The sequence below is a fragment of the Stegostoma tigrinum genome, chromosome 26 (assembly GCF_030684315.1).
Source record: "Stegostoma tigrinum isolate sSteTig4 chromosome 26, sSteTig4.hap1, whole genome shotgun sequence".
In the NCBI taxonomy this organism is placed as follows: Eukaryota; Metazoa; Chordata; class Chondrichthyes; order Orectolobiformes; family Stegostomatidae; genus Stegostoma; species Stegostoma tigrinum.
This window is the reverse complement of record NC_081379.1, coordinates 25,926,468-25,954,181: the sequence shown is the minus strand read 5'-3', so window position 1 is coordinate 25,954,181 and position 27,714 is coordinate 25,926,468. Positions and strand designations below refer to the sequence as shown.

At 40.7% G+C, this 27,714-nt stretch overlaps 1 protein-coding gene across 4 annotated transcripts in view; it reads left to right on the top strand.

Moving 5' to 3' along the window:
- The window catches only part of LOC125464015 (CAP-Gly domain-containing linker protein 1-like), a 146,652-nt gene that overhangs the window by 39,295 nt on the left and 79,643 nt on the right, over positions 1 to 27,714 (top strand). For 3 of the 4 annotated variants that reach the window (XM_059655060.1, XM_059655059.1, XM_059655058.1), the window contains exons 4-9: positions 8,664 to 8,788; positions 9,540 to 9,756; positions 10,860 to 11,057; positions 11,331 to 11,434; positions 11,790 to 11,850; positions 21,349 to 21,453. In XM_059655060.1, coding sequence (XP_059511043.1) covers positions 8,664 to 8,788; positions 9,540 to 9,756; positions 10,860 to 11,057; positions 11,331 to 11,434; positions 11,790 to 11,850; positions 21,349 to 21,453 — 810 coding nt within the window. The remainder of the gene's footprint in view (positions 1 to 8,663; positions 8,789 to 9,539; positions 9,757 to 10,859; positions 11,058 to 11,330; positions 11,435 to 11,789; positions 11,851 to 21,348; positions 21,454 to 27,714) is intronic. The other variant, XM_059655062.1, reaches the window with a different exon arrangement.

The window sequence follows — 27,714 nt, the reverse complement described above, 5'->3', positions numbered from 1 at the left end:
TGTGTGATTTAGTATTTGCAAAATGCAACATGTTTTCCCATCAAGCCATTGAGAGCGCTGACTGCTACCAATTGAATGTATATCAAAATAGATATTGCCATCCTGATATTCCACCTACTTCCTTTTGACGATTTATAATGATTTGGGTCCCATATATCAGGAAGGATGTACTGGCCCTGGAGCGGGTTCAGAGGAGGTTCATGAAAATGGTCCCAGGAATGGAAAGCCTAACATATGAGGAATGTTTGAGGACTCTGGGACTATACACATTGGAGTTTAGAAGGATTAGGGATGAACTAATTGAAACTTTCAGAATACGAATGGCCTTGAAAGAGTGAATGTTGGGAAGATGCTGCCATTGGTAGGAGAGTCTAGGACCTGAGGGCACAGCCTTAGAGTAAAGGAAAGACCTTTTTAGAATGGAGGTAAGGAGTTTCTTCAGCCAGAGCTTGGTGCTTCTGTGGAATTCACTGCCACAGAACGCTGTGGAGGCCAGCTCATTAAGTACATTTAAGACTGAGATGCATAGATTCTTGATTATCAAGGGTTACAGGGAGAGAGTGGGAGAATAGGGTTGAGAAACTTACCAGCCACGATTGAATAGCGGAGCAGACTCGATGGGCTGAATGGCCTTATTTCTGTTCCTATGTCTTGTGGTCTTACGATATTAGTACGTTATCAGCACTTGATAAAGCTGTATTATGGTAAGGAATGTTAATTTGCCAAACCAGAGGAATTTTGAATTATGCAGCAATAGATTGTAAAGAACCTTGTAAGTAGCATTTAATGCTATTTACATTTAAGTCTTTTTGGAAGATGCATGCAATCCCCCAAAAGTATAGAACAGTGCGGCTGGGAGAATGACAAGCTGAAGGAAATTAGCATCAGTAAGATGGGCTGAAAGCTGACAAACCTCAAGACCTGCTAGCCTCCATCCCAGGATGTTGAAGGATGTGGCTGTAGACACAGTTGGAATTATTTGTGATTGTCTCCCAAAATTTTGTGGATTATGGAACAATTCCTGCGGATTGGAAGATTGCCAGTATCACCCCACTTCTCAATGAGGGAGCGAGTGAGAAAACCAGGAACTACAGGACTTGTAAGCCTTATGTCAGTATTGGAGAAAATGCTGAAATCTGTTGTAAAAGATGGGGTAAAGATCTGGTTTGACTATCATGAATTTGTAAAGGAGAAATTGTGTTTGACAAACTTGTTGGAGTTGTTTTCTTTTTGAAGATGTTTAGTAACAAAAATGATGGAGAGACTTGTTGGAGCTAGTATTCTTGGATTTTTCAGAAAATATTTGATAACGTACCCCACAGGAGGATCATTAGAAAGGTTAAAACACATAAGATAGGTAATGTGCTGGCATAGATTGATGGCTAACAAAGTAGGAATAAAATGGGCCTTATGTTGGCAGTATGTGACTAATGGGGTACTGACAAAATCAACACTTGGGTCCCAGCTGTTTGCAATATTATATCAATGATTTAAATGGGACCCAAATGTAGTATTTCCAAGCATGTGGTAACATGAAGCTAGGTAGGAATGTGAGTTTCAAGAGGATTTTGACAGGCATTGTGACTAGGTATGAACACAGTAAATGAATATAAAGTGGAAAAATGTGAAGATATCCACTTTGATAGGAGAAACCAGAGATGGAGAGTATTTCTTCAATGGTGAAAGGTTTAGGTGTACAAAGGGTTCTAGGTATCTTTCTCAGTAAGTCACTGAAGGCTAACATGCAGGTGCAGCAAACTATTAGGAAGGCTCCTGGAATGTTAACCTTTATTGCAAGAGGATGAGAGTGCAGGAGTGGTGAAGGTTTCCTTAGTTATGTAAGAGCTTGGTTAGACTGCACCTGAAGAACTATGTGCAGTTTTGGTTTCCTCATCTCAGGAAAGATATTATCTCCATAGAGGGAAGGATTCGAAGCTCCATCAGGCTTGGTCCCATGATGAAGAGGGACTGCCCAAACTGGGTCCAGATTCTCTGAAGTTTCAAAGACTAAGAAGTGATCTCATTGAAACTTATGAAATACTTGAAGGACTGGACAGGATAAATGCAGATATTTTCCTTGTTTAAGAAAAGGGTAATGATACATAGTTCAGGGCTGAGAAATTATTTTGCTCAGGGCTGTGGAGTCTCAGTCCTTGAAGTTTAGGGCTGAGATTAATAGATTTCCGATTATTGGTGGTTTACAGGGTTATGGAGATGGGGAGAGTAATGGGTCATTTGTGTGTTCATTTAATCATGATCATGTTGAATGGTAGGCTTGGCCTGATGGATAGAATGCGCTACTCCTGTTCCTATTTCTGGAAAGTACTTTGATAGATTATGTAAGGTATTTCAACTCTGCAGTATTTTTTCACTCAATGAGTGATTTGTGCCTGAAATTCACTGTCTGCAAGTGTGATGGAGACCAATTCAATTGACTAATTCAAGAGGGAATTAGGTTCTTCATTAAGAAAGCGAGTATAATGTTGTCATGTGTCTCGAGGGTTGGAATGTAAAAGCAGCGATGTGCTTCTGAGACTTTATAAAGCTCTAGTTAGGCCCCATTTAGAATATGGTGTCCAGTTTTGGGCCCCACACCTCAGGAAGGACATTCTGGCGCTGGAGCGTGTCCAGCGGAGATTCACACAGATGATCCCTGGAATGGTAGGCCTAACATATGATGAACGGCTGAAGATCCTGGTATTGTATTCATTGGAGTTTAGAAGGTTGAGGGGAGATCTAGTAGAAGCTTACAAGGTAATGCATGGCTTAAAGGGTGGACACTGGGAAGTTTTTTCCGTTAGGCGAGGAGACTATGACCCGTGGGCACAGCCTTAGAATTAGAGGGGGTCAATTTAGAACGGAAATGAGGAGACATTTCTTCAGCCAGAGTGGTGGGCCTGTGGAATTCATTGCCACGGAGTGTAGTGGAGGCCAGGACGTTAAATGTCTTCAAGGCAGAGATTGGTAAATTCTTGATCTCGCAAGGAATTATGGGCTACGGGGACAGTGCGGGTAAGTGGAGTTGAAATCCCCATCAGCCATGATTAAGTGGCGGAGCAGACTCCAATGGACCAAATGGCCTTACTTCCACCCCCATGTTTTATGGTCTTTCTTAAATAGAAATAATGTAAAAGGCTATGGGGAAAATGCAGAAGAATGTCACTAATTCATAATACTCATTTGGAACAGCAGAGCACATATGAAGGGGTAAATGGCCTCCTTTTTAATATATATATTTTTTTGACTGTTTCAGAGTCAATAAATACACCTAAAGTTGATTTATCACTTGCCGTATATTTTTAAAATCAATGCAACTTACAGCGTTAGTGATATTACAATAGAAATATTTGTACAGTTAAAAGAACAGGCTGTAATGAACCATTTTTGGAAGGCACAAAGTATATTTCAAAGGGTTAACTCTTCCACGTTTTGCCTGATATACACTTCATTGCCTTTTATTGTGATTTACTTTTAGTGCTGAAACAGTATCGTTACAATTATGACAATTTTCATCTCGAATTGCTATGTCGTGTGTCTAGGTTTATTGGATTCTGGAGTTTAATCTAATTAGTTGCAGGGTAACATTTATTATTTTACAAGACCGTAGCCATCTGAAATATGACCAGTTAAGGAAAATTATTTGCCAAGTTGGCTAAATTGAAGAAGACAGTGAGACAGAAGATAGCAATAATGGGTTTGTATTTGAATTAGAAGGTAATGATTAGTTGCCCCAATTTGAGCTTTGTTGGAATTGTATCTGTTAATTATGTTTTTAATGAAATTTAGAGTCTAGTAATGGAAAACAGGTAGACCTTCTTAAAAAACACGCTTTTGGATGCTGCTACCTGGTGTTATATTCACCTCGGAAGAAATGCAGCACAGATTCACCAGAATGTTTCTAGGGCTGTAGGATTGACAGTATATTGTGAAAAGAGATTTCATAAACCAGGCTTGCATTCCATAGAATAAAGAAGGTTAAGGAATGTTAAAAGTTTTTAGGATTTTAAAAGGAATTATCAGTTGGATAAGAGTTTTTATTGGTGGGGAAATATCTTAAGACAAGGGATAAAATATAATCTAAAATCAAAGTCAAATCATTCAGGAGAGAGGTTAGTCAGTTTCATTAAAATGGCTTAGAAGTGTAGAAATCTTTCTCTCAAAAAGCATTGGATGCTAACTCAATTAATAATTTTTGAATTTGTGATTGATAATTCTATTTGCTTGACATGGCTGTTGAGAGATTTGGACCCAAGACAGGTGGATGAATTTGTGATACAGATCAGCTATTATAGTGCTGACTGACAGGAACAGTCTCTGGATGAGTGACCTACTCCTATTCCTATACTGCAACTTCATTTTAATCTGAAAAAGTCTTCTAATTTGATTATGTGCTTGTTTAGGCATCCAGATGTATGAGCAAAGATTAAGGATCCCATGCTGAATGATTCTGTGCATGATCTGGGCATGGTAACAGATGGTGAGAAGATAACAATAGTGGATGCCAAAGACCGTTTAGAGTCTAGTTATGGAAAATAGGAATGTCCAGGAATATTCTGGTGTTTAGCTGACTTAAGTCAGGATCTGCTGTATTGACAGCCTGACTTGTTAAATGATTGGTGTAATTTAAGGCATCATAATATGGGGACGTGAAGTGGAATAATCATTCCTTGAACAGTTAATACACCAGTAAAAGCCAAATAAGTTGTATTAATGGCCCAGAATTTGCTGGAGCATGCTTTGTATTAGTTAGATTTCTCTCTTCACCTTCCAGCTCTCAATTCTTTGAAGCTATCAGATCATTTGAACACAAATTATTGGAAGTACATGTGATAAGAGCACAAAAAGCTCTGGAACTTTGGTGAATGTTGGGACCAACAATCTCTATCCTTAATTAATGGGGTTGAAGGATAGAGGTAAAAGAGTAATCACAGAGGAAAAGAGGAAGAATAAAATCAATTATTTCAGAATATACTGCATTAAAAAGCTAAAAGGCAGAAAAGTTTTTTAATAATTAAAACATGAAACTTATTTTTAAAAGATCTAAGAATCAGTTGCTGCCTGTAGGAATAAGATTCCTGTTTCACTTGTGCATTTATGTTTATTTGTTCAGGGGACGTGACTGTCGATGGGTTAATGGAGACTTCAGAAATCATTTTGTTTTATTTCTGTGTGCTATGCATGCTTTCCTTCACAGATCATTGGATGAAATTCAGGCCAGAGCCATGATTAATTTCCCAAATCTCTCAATGCATGTTGTTCCTCAGGAAGGTTTGCACATGTACCGATAGGCTTTTGTTTTAGTTATTATTGTTAATAACTGCTAGTGTTTAGTGCCATTATTTTAATGTACAGGAGATGATTTTTCTTGATTTTTGCTGTTTGAAATCCTGTTCATGCCACCGAGCTTGCATGTGACTCTTACAATCCTATTCACTTTTTTAAAATCCTTTCATTGATTTTCTTTTTTCTTTTTAAAAGGATCAACACTTTTGTCTTGATGTTATACTCTTGTAGCTGTTTTAAAAATTTCATTGACCTGTACTTTGTTTCATTTACCCAAACTTTGTTCTTCCCATTACCTTTTTTGTTCTTCGGCTTGTTCCTTTTATACTCTTCCATACAGTCAAGTGTTTGCTCTGAAGAGTTTAATGTTTCTTTTGATAGAAAACAACTTTTAAATAATGGCAAAAATGCACATTATTCTGTTGTTCTTCACTTGTCTAAAGATTAGATTCATATATGTGTTAGATTTCATTAAAAACTTGACTCCTCTTCAGTCCTATTCTGGGATATGGTTTCCTCTTGATGTCTTTTCTGAGTGGCTGTTCTTCTTGTTCATGCCTTGGCAGTTAGTGACCTACTCAACATTGCCAAATCCTAATCTGTCCTCACTCAGTGGACACACAGGAATGCCTGTTATTAGCTGGTATATGTAATTGAGGACAGTAATGCTTTCACTTCCCTCCCCTCTCACTCGGCCTTCCGTCTTCTAAGTCATTGGCTGTTCCTGGAACATCTGTTGAAAATAACAAATGCTGGAGATTACAATGACTCAAGAGTCATCCAGACTCAACTTTGGCTTGCTGTCTGTCCATGGATACTGCCTAACCTGCTGTTATCTCCAGCATTTGTTGTTTTCAGTAAAGATTCTAGCATCTGCAGTAATTTGCTCCTGGAACCTGTAATGCTTGATTCAAATACTGATTGCTGAACTCCTCCCAGACCATCAATCAGATCTAAGATTTTTCCCTATTTGTATATGCCTTGTGTATATAAAGTTTATTTATTACAAAACCAGTTGGGTTATCTGGAGGTTGAAATTTGTGAGCAATTCAACCTCTAATTATCAAAACTGCATTTGGAAGCCACTTCAAATTTGTTCAGTTCCTGCAAGGGGAATTTGAGATTGTGCCCTAAACATCCAGCTGAGCAAACTTTGAATTTAAAAGTTTCAGACTGTGTATCATCCATTTTTTTGTGTTCCACATCCATGGGTTGACGTGAACACAAACAGGATGCCTGTGGGTCTTTACTTTTATATTTTAAAGTAATGTTTAGGAGAATATGGAAGAACTATTTGTTTTTAAAATAATTCTGCTCAATGACAAAGTATTACATGCTCCCTAGTGCCTTTTTTTAAGTTGGTTTGTTTTGGGGGGAAAAAAAAATCTTTGAGCGATTTGATTTGTGAAGGCAATTTGAAAGAATCTAAAACATGGAAACATATCAGGCCAACTAATGACACGCTCAGTTCAAGGTACAATGATTGAATGAGACCGTGGCCCATTCAAAACTGCAGTGCAAGTTTTCTTCAGCTTTTAGGAATGTGGTAATTGACAAAGTACGACATGACTGATCTAATTTGAGAGTACCTGTAGTTTCTAAATTTAAGAGGTGTGAGTGACAGCCCTTGACATTAAGGCTGCATTTTAAGAGTGCAGCATCAAGGAATGTGAGCAAACCTGGAATCAGTGGGGATGGTTATGATTGGAGGTCCATCAACTCAGTTCCAGAGCATCTCTGCAGGAGTTCCTCAGGCTAGTGTCCACAGCCCAACCACTTTGTTGTTTCATCAATGACCTTGCCTACAACCTAAGGTCAGAAGTGGATGTTTGCTGATAATTGCACAATATTCAGCACTGTTTGTGACTCCTCAGATACTGAAGTAATCCATGTTCAAATGCAGCAAGATCGGGACAGAATCCAGACTTGGGCTGACAGGTAGCAAGTAACATTTATGCCATGTAAATGGCCATCACTGACCGTCTCAAGTAAAAGGTTTAACCATAGCTTCTTGATACTCAATAGTGTTACTGTCACTGAATCCTCCATTATCAATATCCTGGAGATTACCACTGACCAGAAACTCAGCTAAACTCTCCATATAAATATAGTAGCTACAAATCCTGTCAGAAGCTAGGAATACTGGAGCAAGTAGCTTCCTCCAATGGACTTCCCAAAGCCTGTCCACCATCTACAAGGCACAAGTCAGGAGAGTGATGGAATACTGACTACCTGGATGAATCAAACTCCAACAACACTAATGAAGCTTGACGCCCTCCAGGGCAAAGTAGCCTGCTGGATTAGCACCACATTCACAAGCGTACACTCCCTTCACCACCGACACTCATTAGCAGCAGTGTGAACTATCTACAAGATGCATAGCAGAAGTTCATTAAAGATTCTTAGACAACACCTTCCAAACCCACAAACACATAGACCTAGAAGTACAATGGCAGCAAATACATGGGAACAGCACAACCTGCAAGCTCCCCTCCAAGCTAATGATGACCTTGACTTGGAAATGTATCGCAATTCCTTCAGTGACGCAGGGACAAAATCCTGGAATTGCCTCCCTAATAGCATTATGGGTCAGCCTACGGCGTATGATTTGCAGCAGTTTAAGAAGCCAGCTAACCACCATCTTCTCAAGGACAACTAGGAATTGGCGATAAGTGCTGGTCAGTCAATGACTCCCACATCGCATGAGTGAATAAAGCAACAATTTAAGTTGAGTCTAAACTGCACTTGCTGGGTGGCATTTAAGCATTGTGGATTGGAATGGTGCACATTCTGTACAGTTTTTACTCTATTGATCTTTAACAGCAGATGTGAGTTCATTTTTTGACTGGATTCACTAAGTGGCAGCTGTCATTCAATGCCAACGTCACCAGATTCTAAATTGGATGGTCCAACTGACAGTGTCATATGGGATATTGCTTTCATGTTGCTGATCTATTACACTGGTACAACTTAAATTATACTTCACTGTGCTTTGGACTATCTCTTTGTACTGCTGGACATTACTTATTGGACACTTTTTAAGCTTCTCCAGTGTTGATGTGCAGTGTAGACTATTGGGATGCTTTGGAGTGGGTTTGTTGGAAAAGAATTTTCATGTAAATCATATAAGTAATATACTTCAAAATGGTTCATTTTTACACTGTAGTAGCTTTGAGAGTGATTTAAATGCATGAGCGAAGCTAAAAGTGCAATATATTCTTGACTTTAGTAGTTAACGGCAATAGAAAAATTGTGGGTGTGTTTTTTTAGCCTTGTATTGATCCTCTGACCACTTTGAGGCTCATTTTTGATCTGAATGAAGTAGGTACGAAAATGTTAATTCCTAACTTGTAATGCAGCCTTATATTATCCTTCTCTAGGTTGGAGGTACGAAAGCAGGAGTGGTGCGCTTCTTGGGAGAGACTGACTTTGCTAAAGGGGAGTGGTGTGGGGTGGAACTAGATGAACCTCTTGGAAAGAATGATGGAGCTGTGGCTGGAACCAGGTTTGTTTGGAATGATAGTTTACAGTCAAGCCCTTTGAACACTTGTCGCTTCCTTTAAACCCTTGAACACCTTCACTATTTTCAAGACCTGTGAAGTTATAATTTAATGAACTAGAAAATTGAGTTTGGTTGTGATATTTCAAATTAAAATGCTTGCTTGCTTAATATTAATTTCAATAGTAATTCCTAATCTAGAGTATGCACTGAATACTGTTTTCCACCCCCCCACCCGCCGTCAGGTTGGTGGCTTTTGAGCTCAAAATCTATTTTCTTAGGACCTTTTTTTTGTTTATAGTTTTTAGGAGTTTTTTTTCATTCTCGAATTCCTTTTTAGATGATGCAGTCATGTACTAGTTATATACTGAAGAAACCTTGTGTGGTTTGCTTTTATTCCGGGTAGCAGTCAGTCAGATGCAAGCTGGGATTTTTGTCAGTTTAACTACATTTTCACATTTGTCACAACTCTGGGAGTAATGGGGCTTGATTTCTAGTGCACTATCCCACTGAGTTTATGATAACGCTATCTCCAGTGGAGCATCCAGCTTCAGCACCTATTGTTCCTCCGTTGAATTTTGCTTATGCATTTTAGAACTTTAGAACTGTTTGCAGAATATTGAAGTTTGATGCAAAAACTTCCCCTTCTATGGGCTAAAGTTGACACGAGCCCCATCTTAAAAAGGTAAGCTTTAAAAAGTTAATTGCGCTAATTTAAAAGTAAAGGTTTAAAAAGAATGCTTTTTATCTGTTGCAGATATTTTCAATGCCAGACGAAGTATGGTCTGTTTGCACCAGTTCACAAGGTTACCAAAATTGGATTTCCCTCCACAACACCAGCTAAAGCCAAGACAACTGTACGAAAAATAGTAGCCACTCCATCAAATCTTAAGCGCAGTCCCAGTGCGTCATCCATAAGCTCTTTGAGCTCGATGGCCTCTTCTATCAGTGGTAGACCTAGTCGTTCAGGTTTGGTAAGAAATTCATATTAATCTCAAAACCTTTTTGTACTATACTTGTGAAGTTGTGAAATGGCATTTATGCTAAATTTTAAATTATGTTCAGAACAGAGAGTCGGTACTGTTGCCTCAGTGGAGCAAAAGTCATTTGGGAAGATGGCAAGACTTGTTTGCCAGTACCAATTTTAATGTCATTTGAGGGTGTTGGAGAGGAGCAGCCAGTTTGTAATCGTGTTCTGATTTCTTTACCAGTTTTTTTTCTATAGTTAATGTGAATTACTGCTATCTTCGACTGTGAATCCTGTTTTAGCTTATATGTTTGGTGCTGGAAATTTTTTTGTTGGTTGTCTCTATATTCTAAAGTATGAAATTTTGTGTTCAATTTGCTCTGCTATTCACTGCCTTTATGACTTGCCACTTAAATTCCCTTTCTCGATGCACTCCGTTGCTCCTGTATGTGGTTACAGAATTGTACTTGGGTTTATAATGTTTACTTAGTTTTGTTCCTTCTTGTTCATCCTTTGTTGTTTTCAAGTTAGACGATAATATTTCTGTTGGTTGGCCCTATCGCGTAACAATAGTCAATGTAACTTTATGTTCATGGTGCCATCTGCAGGTACATTTTCCCCAACATTGTGCAATTAAGTAACATTTTCGATATTTAATGGCCATTGATACTAGGATGATTGAATGTTCCTCATTTGGATTTTTGCAAACTGTTGATATAAGTAACAGCAAGAGCTTTTTTCTTTTTCAACCAAATAACTATTTTATCTTGATTATTAAAATGGCACCACTGCCCTTAACAGCACTGAATGGTTACATATTTTTCCAACCACGAGAGCAGGTGTAAATATTGCAAATTTTCTTTCTGATTTCTTTTTCTCCGGTTGCATGTTGTTTCTTCCGAATCAACCAGATCACAGTATTTGCAATAGTTCATGGTTTTGTTTCATGCATTCATCTTAGCTGCATCATTGGGAATCGCATTGCAAAACACTGGGATGATAGGTAGTATAACAGAGGGGATAAACTGAGTTATCCAATGAAAAAGGAATCTGCCACAATATACACAAAAATAATTATAATTACTGAAATGTTAACCTGATTTTTTCCAGTTAACAGAAACATCCTCGCGCTATGCAAGAAAAATTTCAGGTACCACTGCATTACAGGAGGCTTTAAAAGAAAAGCAGCAACATATTGAGCAGCTTCTGGCTGAACGAGATCTGGAAAGGGCAGAAGTTGCTAAAGCAACTAGCCATGTGGGAGAAGTTGAACAGGAGCTCACATTACTTCGGACAGGTCATGAGCAGGTAAGGAATTAAGGCAGTGAGCTTAACTGAGTTTACAACTGTAGAATGTATAATAGAAATTTGACACAGATTAACACAATTTAATATGCACGAGAAGAATACAATCTGCATAGTGCTTGATGGAAGGGCCCAGCATGGAAAGGGTGGAGGCCCTCCGAGCTCTCACTCCCTGCCCCTCGTTTCTCCACTTTCATGGATTTCTTTGGAAACGTTTTAATGAACTTCTTGCAATATATTTACCAACAATGTTGAAATTTCTTTCATTTCATGCAGCATGTATTGGAGATGGAGACAAAGATGGACCAGTTACGAGCACTGGTCGAGGCTGCTGACAGAGAGAAGGTGGAGCTGCTGAACCAGCTAGAGGAAGAAAAAAGGTGCCAGTTACTAAGATGAATTTCAGTATGTTGTGAACAAGTGACTTCTGTGCGAGCATATCATAAAACTACACTATATAGGTATTTTAAGGAACTGACAATAGTGACTCTTCACCAAAGTTAATGTCAATTACGTGAAGCTTTATTTGATATGACTCAAGCTTAATTAATCTTAAAACTTCAAACACTCTGTTCATGGCAAATTTCTACTTTTTTATGTGAATTGAAAAGACTTGTTTTCTGATTATGCTGTTCTCACTGCCTTCTGGATGAGCATTGAAAACTTCGGGATATGGTATTCTTTCTCCTTAATGGTATAAATTGTGTCTTCAAGGAATGTTTTTTTTATCAACAGGAAAGTGGAGGATCTTCAGTTTCGTGTAGAGGAAGAGTCCATTACCAAAGGTGATTTAGAGGTAAACAAACATGTTTTGCAAAGAATGTGAACCTGACATGGTGGTGATTCAGAAACTACTGACATTTCCTGTTTTAAAAACTTTAGCTGCCAGTATTCAGGTATCCAAAAAGCATGATCCTGATGTCGCCAATACTTTCTTATATTTTTTTTAAAAAAGGATGAGAGGTGTGAACAGTTCCTATCAGTAACTGATAACTGCTGGTTAAGAGCTAATTGGGGTTTATGTAATAGAAAATTTCAGATTAATTGCTGTTGAATGATTGGGTTGTTTGCCATGACACATGTGGCTTGGTGGCTGTAGTGATGGCAAAAAATTATTAATCCACGGTTTATAATCTAACATTGTCACCACAGAGATTAGTTTTAAATGATTAACGGTTTGGTGATGTAATTATTTCTTCGAGAAAAAAGTTTATTCTCTTTGCGTTTAACCAGTTCCATTGCTGCTTTATAATTTCTTTGCTCAACTTGGGTACTCAAACATATGGAAATCTGAGCTGAATTTTTAAAACTGGCAGCCTTTGGTTCAATGAATCAGAAATAATTTAGTCTGTTTATAAACAAGGAGGTTGTCCCTGTTCTCTTTATAGATGTTCAAATCATAGTGGTATGAGGTATGACAGAACATATGGAACTTAGGAGCTTTTGCCTAACTTTCTTTTAAATCACAAGTTTTTGCTAACTGTTGAGAGCTATCCAGTAGATCTTGAACTTTTAAGGTGCTTCATACAGTTTTGTGCTCTCAGAAGATTAAATGGATATAATTAGATAATTTGTTTATGGTCTGTTGAGAGTGAAAGGTTAATGGCTCAAGGTGCCTGGAAGTCAGCACAGGCCACTTTTTCAGCTAATTTATTATGAAGTGGAAAATCAATCCCATAAAAGAAGTGATGCCAAAGTTCCAGCTAAGGTTTTGTGAATTGAATGAGTCCTGTCAGTATTTCACTATTAAACTGTAAAAAGAAGCCTTTACATTAACACTACAAAGTATCTCCCCTATTTGTTGAGTGTTGTGACTGTTAACACAGAAAGGTCATTGGTAGCTGAAAAGTTTCGGTATCCTGGAATTACAATATTTGATTTATGGAAAAGGTGGAATCTGTGAAGCATCAGAGAACCAAAGTGGGATTAACTGTATAATAAAACATATGATTTTTAAAAAAAAATTTTAAATACTGCTATGAAGTCTGCCTTTTAACCAGTTTCTCAACTTGAAGATAAAGCTTATTGTCCTTTAAGTTTTAACCCATGACTTTTCATGGTTCTGCAATGAAATAAGCATTTAAAGTACATAGACTTTTTTATAGCAGTGTTTTAAAAAAAACTTCAAAGTAGAAACGAAGCATCACGACTCAAGATTGTGGTATGAATAAATTTCAAAAAAGTCATTGATCCACATTCGTTTTCATTAATTTGGAAATGCATTGAGATTTTTGCATCTGATTTAAATATTAATTGTCAGTTTAGTTAAATACCGGTTTTGAATAGCATAAATTGGAAATGATTGTGTCAGAAGTATAAAAACCTAACATTTATATTCAAGAAAAATCACCAAAAAATGCACATTAGTATGAATATAATCTTTTAAACCATTAAAAAATAAATTTTGAACATATGTTGTAATTTGCTTAAATGGTATTTGTGGTGTATACAAATAATCTGATCACTTGCTGATTTAATTTTCATGAATTTTGTGCACAAATTAATTAAATGTAATGGAATAGGATAAGAAACAGAACTGGGCGAGCTAAAGACTTTAGAAGCAAGTTATAGAAACTCTTTGGACCAAATTCTGCCAGTTTTACTGGAAACTTTGGATGTCTTCAAAACCAGAATTGGCTCAATGTATTGTAGTATAAAATATTATAGTTATTTTGATCTGTGGAAACGTGGAGATTATTTCAGAGCATCAGTATAGAAAGTGATATTATTGTCTCAAAATACTGGCCAGAAGTAAACAAAAAAAAGTTATAGTTGACAACTTGTTCATGAGCGCATTTAATAAGTTGTTGATCTAATTATATAGAACACCAGTAAACCAATGGCTTGAGCATTTAATGATTTAATGCAGAGCAATAAATGAATCTTGCATTACTTTATTGTGTACTATTTTTAAAAATTCTTTGTCTTCCCCATGCCTCAATGACCTTTGCACAGTACATAGCTGAGCTGTTCCACTCAAAAAATCTCCTGGTTAAATCCAGGGTTTGCATGGTTGACTGTTCTCAGCTGGTGTGGGACTTTCCCTTTTGGGTGGGGAGAACTGACCAGTATTTACTACTGATCTTTGTCCAGTAACCCTGCCAAAAGAAGGCAAAAACAGACTGAACAGTGTATGACTTGATTGACTTTCACAATCAGGTTGCTAGCTGAGGCTTATCAAAATTTATGCATGACTAATGCAAACCAAGTGTGATGATTGAGAGGGCTTTTCAGTCCATATTCCATAAATAATTGAACTATTACAGGGAGAGAGAAAAATAGCAAGAAAAGTAATGATTTCCTTTTTAAAATTGAAAAAGTACATTGAAAGGGAGATGAATCAAAATGGGTTTGATGGTATGGTAAGTGGTTAAACACCAGATTGATAGCTTTGACACTGGTGTCGCATTGTGGCCATATTTCTAAAAAGATTGCAGGGACTTTTACACAGTATTGTGCTGAATTTGTTACTTTTTAAACTACAAAGTTGTAATAAATACTTTCTCCTGAGAGTTTTAGATTAATATAGAGAATAGTACATGGTGTAGCAATTGTGAAGACATCCACTGTTTAAAATAGTTTCTAATCAGAGCAATTTGAAATACTACTTTGGAACAAATTGCCAAACTAACTGTACTGACCGATTTCTCAGTCTTGACCTACTGTTATGCATGTTGCTTTCACAGCTGCAAAGAATGAAAAGCAATATTTGTGCTGAGTGATTATGCTGTAAACCCCTAATCAAAAACAGGATTGTTACCATTATTTGTTTGTCATCTGTTGCTTAAAATCGATCTACCACTTAAGCACCACTTTCAGTACAATTTACTGCTCCTTCATTTTACAAATAATACCCAGATATTTAACTTATGCTTGTAAAAGCTAAATAAAAAGTATGTGTTAGCATATTTCTCCTTCATTTTTGAGTTTGTACAGAAGCTTGAGTTTTGATTCATCAATTCAAGGAGACATTTTATAACTGTTCCGTGCCTCCCATAAGATTTCAAGTGCTTAGTTGGTGTGGGTTCCCTTGTGATGTGATTAGTGGTTGTTGGTTTATCTTTCCTGGTTTCTGATCTACCACTCCACTGTTGTACGCTATTGTGAAATTTGCAAGGAGACACCATTTTTATTTTTTAGCCTCCTCTGCATCATGGGCCTCAATTCTGCAGCTGCTCACTTTGGGCAAGAAAACCTGTGAAATGATATACCCCCATGTATACTGTTTTGAGGAAATTACTGGTTACATTGAAAAGGAAATCTGCTAACCTTTTATTTACTCCAGTAATGATGATTTTGATTGTAATGATATTGGAATAGTGAGACTGGGAAGTTTCACTGTTCTTTATCATGTGAAACTGCAGGGAGATTTTTCTGGCTACGGTCAGAAATTGAGGTCATCAGTGAATGCTCCTCTATGTAGTATATTGCAGAAGTTCCTGCATTAGACGATCTTTAGAAATCACTCAATTGTTGTGGATTTTCTCTTGCCCTGCAATATTATGATTGATTGATTGAAAATCCCATATAAAGTTTTGATAATTGACCAGACCAGGGCAAATACCTGATATTTTTGACTGTACGAGTTGTAAATTCTGTGGAGAGCCTCCCTGGCCCAGTGGTAGTGGGTTTTCAGATGTATAATCACCATCTGATTGAGTGGATCTTGGCTGTTGTGTTATGAAGCGTGAACCTCCGTTTTAATGCTTCCGAGGCCAGAGTTGTCAGTGTATGGGCAGTTGTCTGTAATGATGGTCTTCCTTGTCTTTCATTGATGTTTATTGTCCACTTTCTCAATCCCTGCCTCAAAAATGCTGGAGGTCATTCATGTTAGCCTCCTACTGCATGAGTTGTGTCTTGACATTTGTGAAGCAGCGTGACTTTTTGAGCTTACTACCACAAGAATTTCTCTATTCAATGCCATTAGTGGTGCAGGCCATAACAATAACCCATTTGTTGCTTTGTTTACCACCATTGCACATTTTGCCATTAAACATCAAAGAGTGGTCTGGTGGTTGTCAGTTCAACTGTCATCCATACTAAAGACCCCTTCTGATGCACACTTTTTCAATTTTTGGGTGAGACCATTTTGGAGGCAATAATTTGTCATTGCTACCATAAGTGTCCTATCTCAAAGCTTACTGAGTGAAAGACTATGCCTTGTCTTGAAACAGATCAGTAAATTGTCACTATGGATGAACTCCATGTGACCCAGCTCTCTTACCCAAGGAACTCCTTTTTTCCAGCAGGATTGGGCCAGAGATGAGGAGAATTCCCTGTTTGGACTGTCTTGAACCCTGTTTGGAGAGCTTCTTTAGTGTTGGGAGAAGGAGCTGTGCTTCATTCTAGCAAGGGAGAGATTACCTACCTGTCAGCTGTTCTGGCACGTTACACTGTTTCAGAATGGTGGACAAACTTAATATCGGAATCTTCCAGTCTGTCACAACGTACACTGTCTACTTTGCACCCTGGTCTTCAACTTGAGGTCTCAACCTCACCTTCATCCAGGTTCAGCTATAGTTGAATGTCTTTTCATAGAGAGATCTTAATGTCTCATGATGACTCATCCAGTTTTGATTATTTTCCAAACTTTTGTCAATGCTCTGATTGCTTGGCACATCCATGCAACAAGTTTGGATGCATTATTGATCTGAAGTTATCAGTGTGGAATTTCAGCTTATCAGCAGCATTCTTACATTGGATTTTCTATTTTGCTGGCAAGAGAAGCTGATGACTTTGAAACAGCTGAAATCTTTCAGTATTAAAATTATTAATGGATTTTGGAATTGTCTCAGGAACTCAGCAAATTATTCTGAACTTGTGTTGGGAATGATATTAGCATGGCTACATGATTGGCTATCTAACAGAAGAAATAATCGGGAAAGATGGGTCTTTTCCACCTATAATTAGAGGATTGCCACAGGTCTCAAAATTGGACCCTCAACTAATTACAATCTAAGTTAATCACTTGGATAAAGGGACTGACTGTACTGTAGTCATAATTGCTGCTGAGACAAGGTAGGGAAGCAAGTTGTGACGAGGCTACAAAGTATCTGTAATGGGATATGGAAAGGTTATGTAACAGGCAATAAGTTGGCAGATGCAGTGTTATGTGGGAAAATATGAACTTGCCCACTTTTTCAGGAAAAATTGAAAAGCAGAATATTATTTACAGTGTGAGACAGAAAAACGCAGTGGTGCAGAGGATGGACTGTTCTTGTACATAAATCGTGAATTGTTAGCATGCCGTTAATGCATGCATTTAAGGAAGCAAATAGTCTGTTGATCTTTTACTTCTAGGGAATAAAGTGTTAAAGTAGGGACTTCTTGCTACAGCTGTACAGGGAATTAGCAATACCACTTAGAGCACAGTGTACAGTTTGCTGACTTTCAGGAAAGGATGTACTTGCATTGGAAGTAGTTCAAAGAAGGTCCACTCATCTGATTCCTGGGTTGAAAGGGGTGTCTTATGAGAAGGTTGATCTTTCTTAAATGATCTTATTGAAAGACTGTAAAATTCTGAGGGACTTGAAAGAGCTCATGCTGAGAAAATGTTTTCTGTTTTGGCAGAATCTAATTAAGGTGCCGAGCTTCAAAATAATAGGTGTCTCACTTAAATTAAAAATGAGGAATTTCGTCTGAATTGTTGGTCTTTGGAATTCTTTTCCATAGAGAATAGCGAGACTAGGCTGTTGAATATTTCCATGACTCAGTCGGACAGATTTCTTTTGATTTGACAAGGGAATTTAGCATTAAGGATAACTAGTAAGAAAGTGGAGTTAAGGCCATAACTTGTTCAGTCGTCATCTTACTGAATGGTGGAGCAGGTTCAAATGGCTTGCTGACTGGCATGGTGCTTTTGTGTGAGTGATAATGGGAACTGCAGATGCTGGAGAATCCAAGATGACGAAATGTGAGGCTGGATGAACACAGCAGGCCCAGCAGCATCTCAGGAGCACAAAAGCTGACGTTTCGGGCCTAGACCCTTCGTCAGAGAGGAGGATGGGGTGAGGGTTCTGGAATAAATAGGGAGAGAGTGGGAGGCGGACTGAAGATGGAGAGAAAAGAAGATAGGTGGAGAGGAGAGTATAGGTGGGGAGGTAGGGAGGGGATAGGTCAGTCCAGGGAAGATGGACAGGTCAAGGAGGTGGGATGAGGTTAGTAGGTAGGAGATGGAGGTGCGGCTTGGGGTGGGAGGAAGGGATGGGTGAGAGGAAGAACAGGTTAGGGAGGCAGAGACAGGTTGGACTGGTTTTGGGAAGCAGTGGGTCGGGGGGGGGGCAAGAGCTGGGCTGGTTGTGTGGTGCAGTGGGGGGAGGGGACGAACTGGGCTGGTTTTGGGATGCGGTGGGGGAAGGGGAGATTTTGAAGGTATGTGGTATACTGCATCCACTGTACCCGGTGTGGCGTCCTCTACGTTGGGGAAACCAAGCGGAGGCTTGGGGACCGCTTTGCAGAACACCTCCGCTCGGTTCGCAGTAAACAACTGCACCTCCCAGTCGCAAACCATTTCCACTCCCCCTCCCATTCTTTAGATGACATGTCCATCATGGGTCTCCTGCAGTGCCACAATGATGCCACCCGAAGGTTGCAGGAACGGCAACTCCTATTCCGCTTGGGAACCCTGCAGCCCAATGGTATCAATGTGGACTTCACCAGCTTCAAAATCTCCCCTCCCCCCACCGCATCCCAAAACCAGCCCAGTTCGCCTCCTCCCCACACTGCACCACACAACCAGCCCAGCTCTTCCCCTCCTCCCACTGCATCCCAAAACCAGTCCAACCTGTCTCTGCCTCCCTAACCTGTTCTTCCTCTCACCCATCCCTTCCTCCCACCCCAAGACGCACCTCCATCTCCTACCTACTAACCTCATCCCACCTCCTTGACCTGTCCGTCTTCCCTGGACTGACCTATCCCCTCCCTACCTCCCCACCTACACTCTCTCCACCTATCTTCTTTACTCTCCATCTTCGGTCTGCCTCCCCCTCTCTCCCTATTTATTCCAGAACCCTCACCCCATCCCCCTCTCTGATGAAGGGTCTAGGCCCGAAACGTCAGCTTTTGTGCTCCGGCGATGCTGCTGGGCCTGCTGTGTTCATCCAGCCTCACATTTCGTTATCATGGTGCTTCTGTGTCTTGTGTTCTCATACCCTATCAAATGATTACAGAGTCATCACTGTATTGCAGGAGGAAGGTTTACAAAGTAACTTGAGGTAAACAATAGCTTTGTATTGTTGGGGATAGTGGGAACTGCAGATGCTGGAGATTCCAAGATAATAAAATGTGAGGCTGGATGAACACAGCAGGCCAAGCAGCATCTCAGGAGCACAAAAGCTGACGTTTCGGGCCCAGACCCTCCATCAGAGAGGGGGATGGGGGGAGGGAACTGGAATAAATAGGGAGAGAGGTGGAGGTGGACTGAAGATGGAGAGTAAAGAAGATAGGTGGAGAGAGTGTAGGTGGGGAGGTAGGGAGGGGATAGGTCAGTCCAGGGAAGACGGACAGGTCAAGGAGGTGGGATGAGGTTAGTAGGTAGCGGGGGGTGCGGTTTGGGGTGGGAGGAAGGGATGGGTGAGAGGAAGAACCGGTTAGGGAGGCAGAGACAGGTGGACTGGTTTTGGGATGCAGTGTGTGGGGGGGAAGAGCTGGGCTGGTTGTGTGGTGCAGTGGGGGGAGGGGACGAACTGGGCTGGTTGAGGGATGCAGTTGAACCTCTGCTTGATGTGGAATGTCATCTTGGGGCCTGGGATGGGGGTGAGGGAGGAGGTGTGGGGACAAGTGTAGCATTTCCTGCGGTTGCAGGGGAAGGTGCCGGGTGTGGTGGGGTTGGAGGGCAGTGTGGAGCGAACAAGGGAGTCACGGAGAGAGTGGTCTCTCCGGAAAGCAGACAGGGGAGGGGATGGAAAAATGTCTTGGGTGGTGGGGTCGGATTGTAAATGGCGGAAGTGTCGGAAGATAATGCGTTGTATCCGGAGGTTGGTAGGGTGGTGTGTGAGAACGAGGGGGATCCTCTTGGGGCGGTTGTGGCGGGGGCGGGGTGTGAGGGATGTGTCGCGGGAAATGCGGGAGACGCGGTCCCCACTGCACCACACAACCAGCCCAGCTCTTCCCCCCACCCACTGCATCCCAAAACCAGTCCAACCTGTCTCTGCCTCCCTAACCGGTTCTTCCTCTCACCCATCCCTTCCTCCCACCCCAAGCCGCACCCCCCGCTACCTACTAACCTCATCCCACCTCCTTGACCTGTCCGTCTTCCCTGGACTGACCTATCCCCTCCCTACCTCCCCACCTACACTCTCTCCACCTATCTTCTTTACTCTCCATCTTCGGTCCGCCTCCCCCTCTCTCCCTATTTATTCCAGTTCCCTCCCCCCATCCCCCTCTCTGATGAAGGGTCTAGGCCCGAAACGTCAGCTTTTGTGCTCCTGAGATGCTGCTTGGCCTGCTGTGTTCATCCAGCCTCACATTTTATTAGCTTTGTATTGTTGTCATTTGAACTCTGGAGTGTGCCTTTGGGCAATGATCTGTGTGTGAAATCTGAGCTTGTAAAACAAAGCCCATATCAATTGAGGCTGTAAAGGATATTCTGGACACAATCATGGCCAGTTAATCCCCATTGCTTGTTTCTTGAAAAATACTGAAATAGTTTTTTGTAGACTTTACAGGGAGGCATGTGACTAGTTTCAATTTTTTTTCTTGCAATTGTGTGCACAAATGACCAACTCCAAACTCGGGTGCATTGAAAACTCCTCTTCTACAAACAAAAATGTTCTGAGAAATATACTTTTTAATTATAATATAACCCAATGACAGACAAAAAGTTTAATTGATATTAAAAGTAACAAGTAAAACAAGTTTATTCTTGTTCTCTGCTCTTGGTGTTACCTTCAGTGTAATTTCAAATTTGATTTCAGTTAGTTAAACTAATTATATTTAAACACAAAGGGGTTTACAGTATTAAACTAAATTTGAGTATTAACTGTTCTGATTTGAACTATGATGATATTTAAAACTATACACTGTCTGCATGAAACTTGAATCTGCCTTTTTAAAACTGTATTTCCTTTTTTAATTCCCCATTTTATCTTTTCCTCTGTACCTTTGGTACAATTTTTCATCAAACATTTCTGTTTCCTTCCATCCTTATTTTTGTGTCCAATTTACCTTTTGCTTTCCTAACTGTTATAAAAGGCAGAAGGTGCTGGTGGATAAGCCTGCATGTGGCTCCCTCCTGTCGTGCTGGCATGTGATGGTGGCACTGGTGTGTTCTCTTCCTCTCCCTTTTTACTAACAGACGCAGACCAAACTGGAGCATGCCCGCATTAAGGAGCTTGAACAGAGCCTGCTCTTTGAAAAGACCAAAGCTGAAAAACTCCAGAGGGAGTTAGAAGACACTAGGGTAATGGATTTCACTGTTTTGATGAACTCCATTCAGTTTATCAGCATGTACCCAAAACTATAAGTCAGTATGATTAACTTTATTATAATGCTTGACCCTACCAAAGTAAACGTCTATTAGTGTATGAAGGTTTTTTTCCTTTTAGTAGCATCAGGTACGCTTTAGAATTAAATTTTGGCAATATCAGATCTCAATGCGTTGAATAACCAAACATCCTTTTTATCAAGGAAATGTGTTTCTGATATGTCCTTACTTTTAGGTCTAAATCCGTGCACCCTGCCTTAACTGAGTGAGCAAATACAGTCTGCTCCTTCGCTGCTCCTAATGGTTCTGTTTAACCCATTGATGAGAGTGTATGAGAGATGTTGACACTAACATAACTTTCAGTTTGTCCCTCATTTGCTCAAAAAATTGCCTGAGCAGAGCATTTGCCTGAAGATCTATCTTAAAACTGGGCATTGCTATATTGGAGTCAAATATCAGCCCACATTCTACCATAAGCAATATATTTTTGTACCAGTGTGTTATGACAATAGATCATCTGTATGATCAGTTGTGCCCAGTAATTTTTTTGACTAAATCAGAAGTAAAACAATTTTTTGAACAAAGATACCCAGGTAAATACTTTGTGCAAACACATACCACTTCACACACTCCAAACTTCTCAAGGTACCATCTTCATTTAAAAAAGAAATTCCTTGAGTTTTCTCCAGGACCTATTTCACTAAAGATATGATCTAGTTACAACAGATGAGGAATTGTGGAGTGCAAATTCTTATTTGCACTAATAAGCATGGAAGTGTGGTTGCCCTGTTTTCAAACTGGATTGACCCGAAGATGCATTGTTAAACTTAAGTGTTTTGGACAAGCTACTGTATTCTTCATAAAATCCGAAAGAACTGAGGATGCTATAAATCAGGAACAAAAACAAAGTTGCTGGAAAAACTCAGCAGGTCTGGCAGCAACTGTGAAGGAAAAAAGAGTCAACATTTCGAGTTTGAGGAAGGCTCACTGGACCTGAAGCATTAACTCTGAAGAAAAAAAAATCACATCTGCTGCCAGACCTACTGAGCTTTTCCAGCAACATTGTTTTTGTTCCTACATTATTCTTCTTTTATTTTCTCAGTTTTCACAGGCCTCACTAAGCCATGAAAGAGCTACAAAAGAGTATACTGGTTGCCCTAATTTCAATCATTCTGCAAATCCCCACTACAAACTCCATTTCCCTCCACTGACGTAATTCCCAGTCCAGAACATTGGCCAGGCAGATCTATAATTATTTCAACCTTGGACTTGTTCTTGACTAGCGCTAGGTCCCAAACCCATACCCTGCTCATTGCCAAGGCAAACTACCTCTACTTCAATAATTTTGCGTTTCTTCGCTCTGCCTCAGTCCATCTATCACTGAAATCTTCACCTATATCTTCTGCCAGATTCAGTGTTCTCTTCACCATTCTATCTTAAATGCCGTTACCTGTCTCCCCACTTGTACCAAATTAACCATCGTTCTCATGTTCATTGGTGGACTACAAGCAACCACAGATTGGTGTCTTAAATAGGACATTTTATTGTGTTCGAATCCCTTCATTGCCGCAATCCTTGTAATCCTTCATCCTTCAAAACTTCAAGACACTGAGTTCAAATTCCATTTCCTAGATCAGAAATTTAAATGCAGTGAGTTAAATAAATCTGGAATGAAAAATGAATAACAGTTTTGATGATTGTGAAACTGTTTACTCTCATAAAATCCCATCTTGACCTTTAGAGAAGAATATCTCCCACTTTTACCAGTTAAGTCTTCAAACTGCCCTCTCATTTGCCTAACGCCTCAATTCTGACGCGGTGTAATAAGAATAAAACCTGATGGATTGCCTGCCATCAGTTAGGCATCAGATTTGGCTACTACAAAGGGAGACCAGTCCACACAATTCTGCAAAGTCCTCCTCTCAAACACCTGAAGAATTGTGCCAAAATTGAGAACTATACTGTAGACTAATGGAATGTCAGCTGAACATAGGTTTACTCAGAGAAATAGGCTTCTCACTCAGTGCCTAGACTCTTCCACCATCATCCCTGGGTATGTTCTATCTCAGATGAAAGACAGACCCAGCAGATGACATGTCACAATTGTATCCAGTCGGGGAAGGATGACTGAGAGTTGTCATTTTTGAATCTGCACCCCACAAAATCTTGAGGCTTCACATTAGATATGGGCTAGGAGAATCCTATTGATTGTCCCTTCTTGCCAGCTGAAGATCCAGTTTTCTTCCATGCTCGTCACTACTTGGAACAAAGTCTTCTGTCTCATAAACATCTCTGTCCATCATCAAGTGGATTGGTAACACCTCCACTGATTTAGTTTACTCTGGCCTTGAAGGGCAAAGCTGACACAACAGATCTGCAGTAGGTGGTGATGGAACCAACTAATGGGAAAATGTACTTTGTCCTATACCAGTTTATCTATTTCAGATGCACCAGTCCACGACAGTGTTGCATGAAGTGATTATTTCAATCCTGTCGTCACACTTAGTACATCCTATCACTGTCCCAAATGGGATAGATTCTGAATATTTACAATCGGTCAAAACTGGATTTTCATCAGTTATGGTGAGCTATCATTTGCAGCAGAATTGCATTCCGACATAATCTGCAACCTTATTTTCTTGCCATGTCCTCTCTCATTAGCACCAAATCAGGGGACCACTTCAATGAAGAGTGTGCGACTGCATGTTAGGAACAGTAGAAGACATGCCTGAAACTGAATTGCTAACTGGGTGAGACTATAACACAGGACTTAAATGCTTAAACAGGCTGAAGAGTCTGCATCCAATTTCAGCCAGAAGTGCCAACCACTTTTGGCCTCTTCCTGAGGTTCCAGCATCTCAAATTCCAGTCTTAAACCAATTTAGTTCACTCCACATGTTATCAAGAGCACCTTAAAGTGGGCAGGATGGATAGACAAAGTAGATAATAAGGCAAACTGGATACTTGCCTTTATTAACTGAGACATGGAGTTTAAGAGCAAGAGGCTATGCTGGAACTGTATAAAATGTTGGCTAGACCACAGCTAGAATATTGTGCGCTGTTCTGGAATCCACACTATAGAAGGTATGTGATTGCACTGGAGAGAGTGCAGAGGAAAGTTAGCATGATGTGGCCTGGGCTGGAGTGTTTTAATTGTGAAGAGATTGAATGGGCTAGTGTTGTTTTCCTTGGAGTAGAGGAAGCTAAAGATAATGTATAAGATTCCCCTTGGTGGAGGGATCACTGATCATAGATTTAAGCTTAGGGGCAGGAGGTTTAGCGGGGGATATAACTTTTTTTTCAATCTCGTGGATTCCGGGAGCCAGGAATTCATTGCTGTTAAGGGTGGGAGAGGCAGAAATCCTCATACCATTTAAATATTTAGTTGCGTTTTTGCATAATGCCAAAGCATGCAAGATTATGGGCCAAGTTCTGGAAGGTGGGGCTAGAATAACTAGGTGTTTGTTTTTGATCGATGCAGATTTGATGGGCTGTAAGGCCTTTTACAGTGCTGTAGACCTTTTAGACTGTTTGTGGTTGAAGGCACTGCAAAATTTATGGATCCTGATACCATTCCATCAATAAAACTGAAAACTTAAGTACTTCAGAAATAACCGTGCCCCTAGCCAAGTTGTTCCAGTACATTACAGTATTGGATTGATCCAACATTATGGGAAATTCCCCAGGTATATCCTGTCCATCAAAATCAGCATAAAACCAATCCTGTTAATTGCAAACCTGTCAGTCTATTCTCAATCATCAAGGTGATGGAAACGGTGATCAACGCTGCTATCAAACAGCACTTGCAAAGGATTCGTAACCTGCTCCCTGACACTGTTTTCATACTGCCATGGCCATGCATCTCTTAACCTCATTGCGGCCTTCGTCCAAATATGGACGAAGAGATGCACTTCAGAGTTGAGAGAGTGACTGCCCCTGACATCAAGGTAGTATTTAAAGGGGGTCATGAAGGATCTCAAGTAAAACAGGAGTCATAGACATACAACATGGAAACAGGCCCTTCGGTCTAACTAGTCCACATCAACCATGTTCCCAAATTAAACTCGTCCCGCTTGTCTGCATTTGGCCCTACTCATGTACTTACTGAAATATTTTTTAATGTTGTAACTGCACCTGCAGCTACCACATCCTTTGGCAACTCATTTCATGCAGGAACCACGTTTTTAAAAAAAAGTTGCCTCTCATGTCCTTTTTAAAACACCTTCTTGCCTTAAAACTATGTCTCCAATGAGGTGGCACGGTGGCTCTGGTTAGCACTGCAGCCTCACAGCACCAGGGACCCAGGTTTGATTCCAGCCTCAGGCGACCGTCTGTGTGGAGTTTGCACATTCTCTCTGTGTCTGCGTGGGTTTCCTGCGGGTTCTCCAGTTTCCTCCCACAGTCCAAAGATGTGCAGGCTAGGTGGACTGGCCATGCTAAATTGTCCATAGTGTTCAGGGGTGTGTGGGTTATAGGGGGATGGGTCTGGGTGGGATGCTGCACAGGGTGGTGTGGACTTGTTGGTTCGAAGGGCCTGTTTCCACACTGTAGGGAATCTAATCTAATCAATATCAAATTCACCCACCCAAGGGAAAAGACGCCTGCTATTCACTTTTTCAATGCGCCTCATGATTTTATGAACCTTCAACCTCCTACACTCCAGTGGAAAAAGTCCCAGCCTATTTTTGTCTCAAACCCTCCATTTCTGGCAACAGAATGATAAATCTTTTCTGAACCTTCTCCAATTTAATAATATACTTCCTATAGCTGGGTGACCAGAACTGCACACAGTACTCAAAAAGAGACCTCACCATCCTGTACCACCTCATAATGACATCCAAATTCCTATACTCAAAAGTCTGAGCAATGAAGGCAACAGTGCTAAGCGCCTTCTTAACCACCCTGTCTACTTACGATGCAAATTTCAAAGAATTATGTACCTGAACCTCTAGGTCTCTGAATCGATGAGATTTGAGGGGAAAACTCTGTTGCTTGCAGTCAGACCAAGTTCAAAGTAAGTTTCAGAGATAATAGGAACTGCAGATGCTGGAGAATCCAAGATAATAAAATGTGAGGCTGGATGAACACAGCAGGCCAAGCAGCATCTCAGGAGCACAAAAGCTGACGTTTCAGGCCTAGACCCTTCATCAGAGAGGGGGCTGGGGTGAGGGTTCTGGAATAAATAGGGAGAGAGGGGGAGGCGGACCGAAGATGGAGAGAAAAGAAGATAGGTGGGGAGGTAGGAAGGGGATAGGTCAGTCCAGGGAAGACGGACAGGTCAAGGAGGTGGGATGAGGTTGGTAGGTAGATGGGGGTGCAGCTTCGGGTGGGAGTAAGGGATGGGTGAGAGGAAGAACAGGTTAGGGAGGCAGAGACAGGTTGGACTGGTTTTGGGATGCAGTGGGTGGAGGGGGGAAGAGCTGGGCTGGTTGTGTGATCCCCTTCCCCAACTGCACAGTTTCAAAATCTCTCCTTCCCCAACTGCATCCCTAAACCAGCCCAGTTCATCCCCTCTCCCCACTGCACCACACAACCAGCCCAGCTCTTCCCCTCCACCCACTGCATCCCAAAACCAGTCCAACCTGTCTCTGCCTCCCTAACCTGTTCTTCCTCTCACCCATCCCTTCCTCCCACCCCAAGCCGCACCCCCATCTACCTACTAACCTCATCCCACCTCCTTGACCTGTCCGTCTTCCCTGGACTGACCTATCCCCTCCCTACCTCCCCACCTATACTCTCTCCACCTATCTTCTTTTCTCTCCATCTTCGGTCCGCCTCCCCCTCTCTCCCTATTTATTCCAGAACCCTCACCCCATCCCCCTCTCTGATGAAGGGTCTAGGCCCGAAACGTCAGTTTTTGTGCTCCTGAGATGCTGCTTGGCCTGCTGTGTTCATCCAGCCTCACATTTTATTATCTTCAAAGGAAGTTTGTTGTGGTTGGTGGAAGTCAATCACCTCTATTCAAGGACGTCAGTGCAGGAGTTCCTGAAGGTGGTGTCAGAAGTACAACCATCTTCTCTATGTTCACTGATGATTGCACCATGTTGAGCACCGTTTGAGACGACTCCGATATTAAAGCAGTCTGTGTCCAAATGCAGCAGTGCCTGTGCATCATTTAGGCTTGGGTAATAAGTGGTAAAGAACATTTGCATCACTCAAGTGCCAGTGGATGATCATCTCCAACAAGAGAGAATTTAACCATTGATCTTTGACCTTCAATGGTATGACCATTGTTGA